This window comes from Anas platyrhynchos, chromosome 7 (assembly GCF_047663525.1).
Source record: "Anas platyrhynchos isolate ZD024472 breed Pekin duck chromosome 7, IASCAAS_PekinDuck_T2T, whole genome shotgun sequence".
Classification (NCBI taxonomy): Eukaryota; Metazoa; Chordata; class Aves; order Anseriformes; family Anatidae; genus Anas; species Anas platyrhynchos.
Genome location: NC_092593.1, coordinates 2,388,996 through 2,402,629, shown reverse-complemented (window position 1 = coordinate 2,402,629; position 13,634 = coordinate 2,388,996). Strand labels below are relative to the sequence as shown.

General features: G+C 37.0%; 1 protein-coding gene across 42 annotated transcripts in view; it reads right to left on the bottom strand.

The window, feature by feature from the left end:
• NEB (nebulin) overlaps positions 1–13,634 on the bottom strand; it is a 119,534-nt gene that overhangs the window by 48,838 nt on the left and 57,062 nt on the right. For 40 of the 42 annotated variants that reach the window (XM_072041337.1, XM_072041338.1, XM_072041342.1 and 37 more), the window contains 19 exons: positions 13,385–13,489; positions 12,001–12,108; positions 11,148–11,459; positions 10,096–10,299; positions 9,764–9,868; positions 9,153–9,257; positions 7,664–7,975; positions 7,259–7,363; positions 6,901–6,999; positions 6,251–6,352; positions 5,945–6,052; positions 4,737–5,048; positions 4,515–4,619; positions 4,328–4,432; positions 3,532–3,636; positions 2,451–2,558; positions 2,241–2,354; positions 1,286–1,483; positions 310–414 (listed from right to left, as the gene is read on the bottom strand). In XM_072041337.1, coding sequence (XP_071897438.1) covers positions 310–414; positions 1,286–1,483; positions 2,241–2,354; positions 2,451–2,558; positions 3,532–3,636; positions 4,328–4,432; positions 4,515–4,619; positions 4,737–5,048; positions 5,945–6,052; positions 6,251–6,352; positions 6,901–6,999; positions 7,259–7,363; positions 7,664–7,975; positions 9,153–9,257; positions 9,764–9,868; positions 10,096–10,299; positions 11,148–11,459; positions 12,001–12,108; positions 13,385–13,489 — 2,817 coding nt within the window. The remainder of the gene's footprint in view (positions 1–309; positions 415–1,285; positions 1,484–2,240; positions 2,355–2,450; positions 2,559–3,531; positions 3,637–4,327; positions 4,433–4,514; positions 4,620–4,736; positions 5,049–5,944; positions 6,053–6,250; positions 6,353–6,900; positions 7,000–7,258; positions 7,364–7,663; positions 7,976–9,152; positions 9,258–9,763; positions 9,869–10,095; positions 10,300–11,147; positions 11,460–12,000; positions 12,109–13,384; positions 13,490–13,634) is intronic. The other 2 variants (XM_072041333.1, XM_072041332.1) reach the window with 2 other exon arrangements.

The following is a 13,634-nucleotide window of genomic DNA, read 5'->3' as shown; positions in this document are numbered from 1 at the left end:
TATCTTAACTAAGCTGTCTTGTGACAGACCTGTACACAGAAAGGCGAAGTGTTATTTTCTCACTGTTAAAAAAACTCAGCTCTGCAGTTCTTCCATTCTCCTAGTTTTCCTGCTCCTCCAGTAATAAAAATTATTGTGCTTCCACAGACTAAACTGCAAGACTATTATAATAATTAGAAAAAATATTTCTGATTTAGTAGGAATTACTTCATTCTGCTTTGGACTAGGACAGGTGTCAGTCACAGTGAATAGTAAATGGAAAAAAAGGTTTATTATATATATTTACTTGTTTGAGGAAAACTTGCTTACTTGGCTCTGGAGGTCATATGATTTTTTAGCATGCAGGATCTGTGGAGTATCCCAGACGTAGCATCCAATTCCCTTCAGCCAATTCAAGTCATCTTTATACACCACCTACATGGAAAAAAAAATACCTAATCAATTAGGAAGAAATTTGCTCTCTGCTTGAATAAGGCATTAGTATTTCTTCTCTATATTCACCATTTGCCACCTGTACAAAGTCAATGCACAACAATGAGGGCTCATTCAGAAATTATAATCTGTTTGGAAGTTTAAATGTGAGCAGACAATACCAGCCCATCTCACAGTTTGCCTGAATGATTTTTACGCACAGCATTTGCAAGGGAAACTAAGCCAAATTACATCGTACTAAAAAGCCAGGCAATTAAAACCTCATTAAATTTTATTGGGAAGGTTTTTTGGCCTAAGCTGAGACACTGTTGACTATGTAATATGAAATTCAAATATTGTGCTTCAGTGTGCCAGGCGCTTAGTCACAGTGTGCCAGTCACTGATACAATCCCAGAAGAATGAAGTGTTCCAGGAGACTGGAAAAGCTTCTGGCTGCATGCTGTCCTTCATGCTGTCCTGGCTCCTGTGCAAAGTGCACACTGAGCACTGCAGTGCAGCAACATTCTGCCTGTACCACAGTACATCCACATCCCTTCTCTGCAAGTGCCAGACAGTAAGCTTCCTACACAATCTCAACCAGTCAAACCGGTAAATTTTGGGAAAGTTTTGCAAATCTTAACTTTTAAGTTTTTCCAACTTACAAGTTAGTAATAAGTAACCAGACCATTAAAATGTTTCAAAGAAAATAGCAAAGATGCAATCTTTGGTACTATGCCAATAAGCAATCTAAGAACGCGGTTATTAATTTCATGTTTAAATACTACAGAAATATATGAAAGTATTTTATATTTAAGTACCTCAAAAATGGCATGAAAGGTTACAAAAATGTCAAATCAAAACGTGAAATACATACATCACTCAAAATTTCCTGGGCCCTTCTGGCTTGAATAACATCATTTTCTTCAGGTGAACAATTCCACTGATGGAAGTAAGTTCGGTATTCAAGATCACTAAGGATATACTGGCACTTCTTAGCTAGCACATGATTCATCATGTCACTTGGAATATGGACATTTGCTTTGGTGTCTTCATAATTCTTCCTATATGCCAACTGAAAAGGAAAGGTTGAGGAAAAGGTGAGAAGAGTGAATACAGTGTTTTTCTGTATAATTTTGAACCCAATAGGCTACAGCTAATAGAATAATCTCAGGCATGCTTTCTGGATTTAGTGGCTAAAATCCCGTGGGATTCAGTAGGACAAAACCTTAATTTAGACATTAATCACCATTTATTCTGATGAGGTGCTAGAAGGACACGAACAATCTTCCTCAATTGCAGACTTAACAGTGAGTGTGAAAATTAAGAAGACCTCAAGATAAAAAAAATGTACATTAAAAATATGTTTTTAATCTAGTTACATCTCCCTGTTCAAATAAAGACAGAATATTTGGGATTATATTAACTTTATGCCCTGCATGACATGTTGTATGTGCAGTGTTGATAATAAAACACCAACGTACATTTACCTTCCCTGTTCTTAAATTCCTATTTTAATTTTTTTTTCCTAAGACAAAAGTATCCCAAGACATGTAGTATTTATTTCTTGCTGTTCAGATTCTTAAATTGAAATAGAAAAAAAAATTTTTTTTTCTATTCTGGCATATCTAATATCTAAACAAATTCCTTCTTAATCTCTTAAAACATTTCAAGTTAAACTATTCACTATATACAAAATACCATTCCGGAAACATAAGCATATTGAAAATACTGTTACTGATGTTAATTAGTGTGGCATTATTTACACTTAATATGAGAGTTACATTAAAATAAGGAAAATGGAAATTATTACAGCAAGACTAATTCCTTACCGCGCTCCTTATTTTCTGGAATGCTAGTGAATGAACGACGCTGGGGAAATCACCAATCTCCTTCCCAGCCAGGTAATGTCCTTTCAGTTTCTCATATATTTCCTTATATTTAAGCTGCAAAATATTTTTGTAGAAATTTTAAAGTTCATTTAAATGAGATATAGAGAAATAAAAAAGGAAGGGATAGAAGAATGGAAGATTCGCACTAACCTCGCTGTTTATGTAGTTTGCATGCTTGGCTCCAACAAGTGGAATGTATTTCTCATCCAAAGAATACCCAATGGGCTTGCTGATTTCCCAAGCATTTTTATAACGTTTCTAGACAAACAAAACACATACAAATTCTGAAAAAAGTCCATTATGTTTTCCAATGGACCCAAATCTGCCATTTTTACTCACATGGAATATGATTAATATGACTACTTTTATAGAGTAGTTCCTTATTCCATGATTTATCCCAATAATGTAAATGCAGAATGTGCCTTTAGAAGATATAATTGGTGTAAAGCAATCAGAGTAAGTGTTCCATCTCAGAAAAGTATTGGAGTGGAAATTTGAACTGATCTCTGTTTTCTTCATTAAATTCACTTTCTTAAAATGGTGATCTGGCATTCAACATTTCCCATCCAGAAGAGTAATAAAAATATGCAAAATGTAAATATGAACTCTTGTTTAAAAGTATAGTATGGAATCGATAGTGATAATTTAAAGATACATGTTCAAAATCATGAAAAATCTCCAAGTAATACTCTTACATATTATAAGAGCATTAATTGTGTCAATGGCATTTTTCTAATATACCATATTTTGTTAAATATTAAATAAATTGAGACAAAATTATAAAACCCTGACTCATATGAATTAGTCACTTAAATTTTCAAAAATAGACATTTCCAACTAAAATTAGTGAGACTATTGAAAACTAACTGCTTAATAATGTAAATCACATGCACTTAGCTTCTCATAAAAAAGTAAATGCAAATTTTATCATTAGTCTAGGAAGATATTATTAAATGGAATTATAGAGAGTTTTTGTCATACAAATGCAGCTACTACTACTTCCAAACTCCCCATAGCAGCACTTTAAGAACAATTTAGTGAGGAAAGAAATGATCCTTAATCTAATCCTCCAAACCAGAAAAAAATGATAAACAAAGATTAAATGGCATTCCCAGTGCCATCTACTAGAGTAATAACAGAAACAAAAATTCAACAATATTCTGAACTCCAGTCTATATTCTGTTGCTTTCAAAACAAACTAAACCTTAGTTAGATATTTATCAAATCTTACATCACTGTAGAGTAAGGACATGTCTCTGGCATGGTTCAGTGCGGGAGTATCATCAGACCCAATGTACTGTCCTTTCTCAAGGTTAAATGTTTCTTTGTATTTTAGCTACAAAATAAAGAAATACTATATTAATTCCACAGTAGAAATCAATTATCCCAACAGGTCCATGTATCAGAAGTAGACATTTATTTTCCTTTACATTATCATATCTTCATTAATGCTTTATAGTATATTCCAACCATTATGGCACACAGGCAAATGTTATCAGTATGGCACATCATAAAATATGTACAGTATTCTAGTAAAATTAAGCATACTGATCAGCAATTACAGGTTAGTAGCCACACCATGAACTCCACTAGCATTGTACAACTAGCTGCTATTCACCAAGAACAGGACTCAATTTTAAATTACAATAAGGGAAACCTATGTAAACTGTAAATAAGGGACAACCTATATTCTTCTATAGAAAAATGTAAAATTATTTTGTACAGCAATATAGTGTTGTTCACTCATACAGATTCTTACCGAACAACTTATTTAGATTTAGAACCTAGTAGCATACTTTAGTACTAGGTTAAGGGTTGTATTTGATGGTTTTAGCAGTCTTTTCCAAGAATGATTCCATGATTCTATGATTTACCCAAATAAAAGTCTATTAATAAAGAATGCATATGCACACACTCACACATACATACATACATACAGCTAAACTGAGTACAGTCTAGCAAAAGCAAGTAAGTCATCTACTGATTCTAATAATATAACAGTTTCAATGGAAAAAAAAAATACATACATCACTCTGATTGACAGAGTTGATCTTTGCCAAGACAATGTCTGGAGTATCAACCACACTGGTATAATTGGAGAAGTTGTCAAGGGCTTCTTTCGTATATGCTCTCTGCAAAGAGATGAAATATTTTCTTAAACACTGCATGAGGAAGAAGAGCTAACCACATAGCTGCTAAAACATTTTCTCTTACCTTATTTATTAGTTCTTGTGCATTCTTAACTTTCTTATGTTCTACGGAATCCAGAGGAATCCAACCACAGCCACGGAGCCATTCCAAATCGGATTTATAAATATTCTGCATCATAAAAAGTTACAAAAAAGAAAATAAATTATTGAATATGGGCTTATATAATATGGAAAATGCCCTTAGGCCAAACAAAGTGGAATACAGTATGCATATAAAATGACTTACGTCACTTTGCAGATCATAGGCCTTCCTTGCCTGAATACAGTCATTCTGGTCAGGGTGGCATGTCCACTGGTGCAGGTATTGGCGGTAGTCAATATCACTGACCAAGGTCTGACACTCCTTGGCTGCTACAACTGACACCATATCTGGAGGGATGTGTATTTTGGACTTCGTTTTGTGATAATCTGATTTGTACAATCTGTCATTTTGGATCTCGCCAGCATGTTCAAACCACACCAGTTTCGGGTCATCTCTCATATTGGCGACTCCAACATAGTGACCTCTTTGTTTGACATAGTCAGCTTTGTATTTAAGCTGATGGAAGAGGAAAGAAATATGTAAATACCAACGCTGATTATATCTACTCTTTTTTTTAACATGAGAACAGCTATGTTTCTGTCAATACAAAGAACAGATGAGACTGTGTTATTAAGACAGGGAATTGTAAATTGCAGCCTTAGGTTGTCAGTACATGACCAGACAAAAATATTATAATACAAAAAGTAATAGTACTTTATATAGTATTTCCACATCAAAATATATAATTTTCTAGATTAATATACTACCATTCTTCAGTAAGGAGTATTTTCAACACAAGAGGAAAGCCTTGCTAGAAAGCATTTACTAATAAATTCTTTTAGCCTCAGTTTTATAACATATTTTTGTAACGCATTATTTAAGACCGTCTGAAGAGTTTATCTTTATTTAAGGTATTTACTTCAAATTTTTGATAAAATGTATTTTCAGTAGTTAACTAGCTGTTGTGTAACAGTTTCACCAACAACTATGCAAAAGTTTAAAATGCTATGTGCATATCATCTTACAGCTTTTCCAGGAGGAAGCCACCATAATATGCCAAAAAGTGAAATCACAGCTACATATTACAATCATAATATTTCTACAAATCTTTAAGATTTATAAAATACGGAAGTCCACATAGTGGATTTTGAAAGGACTGCTTGTGGAGAAACTAAATACAGAAAGGAGAATCTTACCTTTCAGCACCGATATTCATAAAAAACATAATATTAAAAATGTCTTAACTATTTAGAAGACGGTGAATTTCACAGGTCATAAAATGTCTATTGGGTGTTATTGCTAATGCAAAGCCTTATATTTCCTTTTTTTTTTTAATTTGCAAGTTCTTTAACATTGCTAAATCTCAAGACACTTGCTTTTACTTGTGATGAAAAAAATAATAATAGTATTACCTCACTTTGGACATCACTTGAGTGTTTGGCATGACAGATCTGCACAGTATCAGGAGGTAAGAGGTAACCAGTGGCTTTTTCTTTCTCCCAGCTTTCCTTGTATAAATTCTGTGGAAAATAGAAGTGAGGAGAAATATGAAACGACTATAGTCACTGTCAATACTGTATATATGTAACCAATGTTAGAGCATAAGGGAAATGAATCCTTCCTTGAGGATGTTCTTAACAAGGCAAGTTTTCTAAATTCCTCAAAAGTATTATTAATGTGAGCAAAAACTCTTAGATGATCAAGAAGAGAACACGTACCTGATTAAGAATTCTGGCTGCCTCACGAGCCATATCTAGCTGTGGTGTATCTGTCAGAGTATAATTTGACTTGGCCTCATTCCATTCTTTGTGGTATTTTATCTGGAACAGAGAAAGAAACGAGTGCCTCACAACATCATCACAACACTGGGAAAACATTATTTCATGCATAAAATAATGCTAATTATGTATAAAAATGATTATTCAAGGCTATTAAACACGATACATTAAATATACATCCAATTTGATATTTTTTTTTAAAAGGAAGTTATACAAGAAATTACAAAAGTTCTCAGAAAAAAATAAAAAAATAAATAAATAGAACTTGTTTTAATGTGGCTGGATGGATAGGGATTGGAAGGGACCTTGACAGATCATCTAGTCCAATCCCCCAAGACTGAGAGAAGGAAGGGACTAGCAGAGCTAGCAGCGTCTTTTCGCATGCCTAGGAGTGATGTTGTGCTGCTTGAGGAGCTTCTTTCCTCTTAAGCGATGGAGATGAGTCTTGGTTCATCTTTATGTCATACATTCACAGAATTCCCACAGCTGGATCCAAAATTCTTTTGCTATTTTTAAAATTTATTTATCATATACTAGCGTGTAGATACACAGACCAAGTTAATAGCCTGACAACTTTTCAGCAAACTTACATCACTGAGAATTTCCCCGCTGTTCTTTGCTGTGATATAATCAACTCTGTCTGCCACCGGAGTAAATGGAAGAGTTTCCGCTTTTGTACGGTACTTTCTCTGTACAAGAGAAAAGATGAAACTACCATCAGATTATACTGGAATACATTACAGTTTACACATCAATTCTGAATATATGGAGAAGAAAACAAAGTTTACATGGAAAGAAACTCTCCATACATGATGAATACTCTGGTAATACTCCAGTTGTATTTTCTATAATAATAATAAATGAAATACTGATGTATTTAACCATTAAAAATACTTAAAATTACAGATATCCTTGAGAAAATCTTAGTACTGAAAACTATTTTGTTACCTCACTCAAGAGGTCTCCAGCATATTTGACATGGTTTATTCCAACTGAATCATTTGGCAACCATCCAATTCCACGTAGCCATTCTAAATCAGACTTGTAAATTGCCTGGGAAAACAAAATAAGGTCCCTACTGTTAGTCACAACTCCCCCCTGCACAATCCCATAAAATTCATCAATAATGGCATTTCCACCAGTTAAAAGGAGAGCAGTAAATCCAACATCAGCACTATAGCTGAATTTAGCACACTTCAAACTTGGTGGTATATAACAGCGGCATACAGTGTGCATTCTAAATAAAGAGCAATGCCAAAGATTCCCACTGACCCCAGTTAGAGCTGAAGCAGACTAAGAAGAGACAATACAGTAATAAGTTCAACTTAGGACTAAGTTTTCATGTTAACTCACATCACTTTGAAGATCGTAGGCTTTCCTAGCATGTATGACATCATTCTGATCCGGAAGACAGATCCATTGATGCAAGTAATGACGGTAATCAATGTCACTGACCAAGGACTGGCCATGTTTAGCTGACTGGATAGACAGCATATCTACTGGCAGGTGGCACTGTGTCTTCCATTTGGCAAAGTGTTTCTTGTATTCTAGTTCACTCTGCACCTTTCCTATGCCAAGGGCAAACTGCATTCTTGTATCCGCTTTTGCATTTGGAACTCCAACATAATGTCCTTTCTGCTTCTCATGATCCAGTTTGTATTTATACTTGGTAAAGAGCAAAAATCATCATTAGTGACAGTTATAATGAAATAGAATCACAGAGTCATAGAATATCCTGAGTTGGAAGGGACCCACAAGGGCCATCAGGTTCAAGTTCCGGTGCCACACAGGACCACACAAAAATTAAACCATATTTCTGAGAGCATTCTCCAAACACTTCTTGAACTCCAGCAGGTTCGGTGCCATGACCAATTCCCTGGGGAGCCTGTTCCAGTGCCCAACCACTCTCTTTGTGCCAAATCCCTTCCAGTAGACTTGGGCCTCTCAAGATTCGCAAGACCACTGAAAAATGATTGAGAGAGGTCTCACGATGCCATCAGCCAGCTCTCTGAGCACCCTCGGGTGAATCCCATCGGGTCCCATACAGTTATATACATCCAGCTGGAGCAGCAAATCCTGAACAAGTTTGGGGTTGGCTGGGAGTTTATCCTAACCACAGTCAAGGTCCTCCAACTCAAGGCAACTGGGGTCCCAGATCCCAACATCAGTGTTGAAGACAGGCGAAGGAGGCATTAAATGTCTCTGCTTTGTCTATGTCCCTGTTTGTGAGGTGACCATCCTCATCAAGTAATGGACCAATGTTATCTCTGGTCCTTCTTTTGCAATTAACATATTTTAAAACACCCTTTTTATTGTCCCCCACAGTACTGGCTAGCTTTCATTCTAAATGAGCTTTGGACACACAAATTTTCTCCCCAGAATGGCATGCAGCATCTCTGTAGTCCTCCTATGTCGCCTGACCTTACTTCCAGTGGCCATATGCTTTCCTTTTCTGCCCAAGTCTACAAGAAGATCCCTGCTCAGCCAAGACAACCTTCTGCCCAACCCTTTTGACTTCTAGCATTTTGGAATTGCCTGTTCCTGTGCTCTTAAGAGGTGGTTCTTAAAAAGTAACCAGCCACTGATAGACCCCAACACCTTTAAAAGCTACTTCTCAGGGGACCTTGCTAACTAGTACTCTGTGCATCCTGAAGTCTGTTCTCTCCATATCCAGGGTTGAAGTTTTGGTGGCAGTTTTCCTCCTGTCACCAAAGATTTTAAACTCATCTATTTCATGGTCACTATGGCCAAGATGGCCACCAATCACCACTTCACCCATGAGACCCTTGGAGCATGTGCTTTTAAAGCATGTGAAAAGCTAGATGCCCCTTTTTGCACTTACATCACTAGCAATTTCTCTAGAAGCTTTGGCTGCCTTGATTGGGATTGCATCTGCTCTCAAATCATAACTCATCTTCACTTCATCCCAGGCTTCTTTATACAGTTTCTGAAAAGACAGCACAAAGTCACACATATGCTAAATACTCTAGCATTTGTCATTAGAGAAACACATACTCTACTGCCATTTGCTTGCCGAAACATGAGATATTTTTCTTGTGTTACCTCTCCTCCTCGCTATAAATACTGCTGTAAATACTGCCTTTCAGTACATGCCCAGTGCCTGTAACACTAGGGTTGCAACTTATACAGCATAGAAGGGTGTTTGTAAAAGTTCAGAAAAAAATTATATGACTTGGTCTCTCTTCCATTACAACATAGTGTTATCTCAATGGTGCATTATATTAAGCATTTCTAAATATACAAGCATCTATTTTAAACTGTCTAAATACTTCCAAATGCTCCGCAGGGAGAAGGGAATGTTGAAAGCCCTGTATAAGGTCAGACTTCAAAAATACATTACTTAATCTTCAACTTTATAAGTAGCATCTTAGAATGTTAAAATTCACATTTTACTATTCTGTTGAAATGTAGAAAATAGAATGATAAACATACCTTGCTGTAATTAAGAGCATTAGTCTTGGCTAGAGTGATTTCAGGTGTGTCTGGCATAACATGGATCATAGTCTTGTCCTTTTCCCAAGCTTCTTTGTATTTTGGCTGTTAAAATAGTTGATTTTAATGATATTTTAAATACAGAATTGCACCTGTCAGTAACATAAAATTCCATAAACCTCTCCTGAATTATCAGCTCCAAAAACAAATGTCTTAAAAACTATTAGGCAATTTAAAATACCACTGATCAATTTTACATTTTAGCAGAGAGATTTCACTTTAACTGTTTATAGCTTCAAAATAATGAAAGACTTAAGAATGTTGTAACATACAATGCTGATTTGTTCGGCATTCACTTTAGCCAAAACAACGTCTGGAGAATCAACAATACTGGTGTACTTCAGGCTTTCAATAGGTGTGCGATAAACGTTATCACTCAGGAGATCCTGGGCATTCTTCACTCTCTTAACATCTGGAGAGTCATTAGGCAGCCAGCCAATTCCACGGAGCCATTCTAGGTCTGACTTATAAACAACCTGTGTCAGAGATCAAATAAAACGCCTTGTTTAAAATGACTGTCTTCAATATTTTAAACTATACAAAACAGGGTGTGTTTTACGAAATGCCCAGTCAGCTGGACCTAGATTAATCCGTTTTGTACATGAGAGACTCAGTATCATAAGTAAGCCTGGGAAGCAGGTTTTAAAAAGTTCATTTCTTAAGCAGCTTGGTCTAAACCTTATGAAATTAAATAGAGGAGAAACAACTCAACAGCATGTCAGTTATGGATGATAACAGGAGTATTAAGAATAACCCCGTTCTCTCCAAAATATTTATTCCTCCAGGAAATTTGACAAAAAGGAGATCAAAAAAAAAAAAGGTATGAAGATACTGGGAAGTAGTGCTAACCAAAATAACTCCTTAAATGATATCAGGCAACATTGTTTACATTTTAATTGAGCAAATCCTTACACAAGAACATGAATCTCACCTCTGAAGCTCAAATGAAATAGAGGAAGAGTGTCTGTTCACTGATAAGCTGTAGAGCCAAGCAGAAAAACAGCTGCACTGTCTCCACATGCTTTTAAATCAGCCATTAAAACATCTTAGCTGCTATCCTACATAGTTTTCATGTTAATAAATTAATTTCTAAGTAGATTCAAATAAACATAAGTAATTGAAGGCTTCTGATTACGAAGTACCAAACCTTATTTATCTCATAAGACCCATCAAAGAAAGACAGATGCTTCGTAGAGGTAAAACGAAAAACCAGAGAAAAGCTCTAAAGATAAAACCTTTCTGACTGTGTAATATCATGCAATTAAAATACTTAAATACACTAAATGAAAACATTGGTATCTAACACTTCTTTGCAAATACGCACATCACTCTGCAGGTCATAGGCTTTCCTGGCATGGATCACGTCATTCTGGTCAGGCAGACAGGTCCACTGGTGCAGGTAGTGGCGGTAGTCGATATCACTGACCAGCGCCTGGCACTCCTTGGCTGCCTGCACTGACAACGCATCAACGGGCAGGTGGATCTGGGTCTTTGAATCGTGGTATCCCTTCCTGTAAAGGCGGTCATTCTGCAGCAACATGGCACGTGCAGCAAACGAAAGCTTGGGATCCTCCTGGGCAGTCTTGCACCCAATGTAGTGGCCTTTCTGCTTCTCATGAGCTTCTTTATATTTGTACTGAAAAACATCAAAAGAATGTAAGCAACCTCACCTTTCTCACCTGAATGCTACTGACAAACAAAGGCCTTCATCTTCCTAAGCTGCCAACCCTGTGACGCATTTCCCAGAGGTATTGCCTCAGTGAAGACACAGCTCCAGGCAACTCAAAGGGCAATCCTTCAAGTGTCCCAAAATGGTGTTCCTCAAGGTATACAGAAATACATTTATCTTTTCTTAATGCTCAGAAGCAATGGAAAATGGTACTGAAGAGGAAACCTGCAAGAAGTAGTCTCTGCAATAACACTCTGAGCACCAGCCACATTCCACAGCTTTCTCTTTAAAAAGAGAAATGGTGGTGGTGATTAAAGGTACTGCAAGTATCCAGCAGCAGCCACATCTGCTGCCACTGAAGAAGCACACAGAACGAGCTTTAAAATAGCAGAGGGCCACAAAACCATACACCGCTTCTAGCTGAAATGCTAGAAACATTCACCCAACTCTGCTGAGCGGGATGCAGGAAGAGACAAGACACAGCAACCACTTGAAGAGAAGATGGTACCTCACTAGCGATATCTCTGGAAGCCTTGGCGTGTTTGATGGGAATGGCATCAGCTCTTATGTCATAGCTTTTTGCCTTGGCCTCATCCCAGGCCTTCTGATAATGTTTCTGCAAAGAAGATTAAACACTTGTGTTATTTCCAGCCAAGACTCAGTGATAGCAAGGACTTTATAACTACTTCTCTTGTGCTTAACTGCTTGGGTGCTCCTGGGCACTTTGTCAATCACATTAGGTACTTCCAAGAAAGTGAGTGTAGGTAGCGAGCCTTACCTTTCTTATTATCTTTAGTTTCTCTTTTAACATCTAAAAAGGCTGAAGAGAAACTAAATTGCCTTCATCTGTCTGAAGGCACCCAAGCAAGCACAAAAACATGACAGCTCTGTCTTTATGGGCATCCTGGCCCACAGAGGCTTGGTCAGCACAGCTGGACTTGAAGTCTTTAGTACAGCTGAGTAAATATCATGCTTTGTAGTTCTCTGATGACTGTGGAAAATCAGAGACTGAATGCTGTTGCTGCTAACACCACAACAAATTCAGAAAAAAACAGTATTCAAGTCATAAGTGAGAAAAGAAAGCGGGGGGGGGGAGTTAAGGAGGAGGAGAGAGAGGAAAGTGAAATGTCTGTTGAAGGAACCTGTGAAGTATTTTGCTCCTAATCCAATCACATCAGGAGCTTCTGAACAATATTTTACATACATGGACATCAAGAACATCTTAGAATGAACACAGTTTCTAGGCAAAAATTCTCAGCCACTTCCTGCTGAAAATGCAAAATGGGAAACTGCTTCCAGTTTTACAGGATCCCCAGGGTTAGTTCCATAAAAATAGGGGGTGAATCAACACAAATCTACAAAACATCCCAGAACTGATGAGTCTGCAGGTTCCTTCAACGACCTCATTGAAAATATTTGCAAGCTTTTCTCAAAGGAAGGAGAAGTCCTGCATAATTACATGCTGAACTTTTAATATTGCTCACAAACACACAGCCTAATAAGTAAGGCAGGCAATTCCATGAGTCCCACCCTCAGGAATCTGAAGAGTTTAGAAAAAAATGCACGTACAGAAATGTTCCACACAGGCAGTTCCATCACATTCACATTCACACGGACTGTGAGAGATTATAACACCAATTCTAGATAAAAACCGGTGGTCTTTTTCCTTGACGAACATCTGGTATGTTAACAGTACATGTTCCTTCATTAAGGATACATTCTGCCCAGATGTTATCTACGGTTTATGATACAACCACACCAGAGAACAGCGTTAGTGGATGCCAAACATTAGGGCAAAATCTAAAAGAGCTCAGGCCAAAAACTCTAAGACTCTAAGCAGACACAGCATTAAGTTCATAACACTTTGCACACATATCGTTGTGGGTTCTTACGTTGCTGATGTTCAGAGCATTGACTTTGGATTGCAGCATTACGGGAGTATCAGAAGGGACGGACACCTGCGTCTTATCTTTATCCCAGGCCTCACGGTACAGACGCTAAGGAGAAAGGAAGCATAATGACATTTCACTGGGGTATGAACACTGGGGAGAAAACCACACTCAAGGGAATTCTTTGGTAATGTTGGTTCACATTGGTTTCAAATTAAACGTTCTCACGACAGAAACTGCAGTCTCCACCACT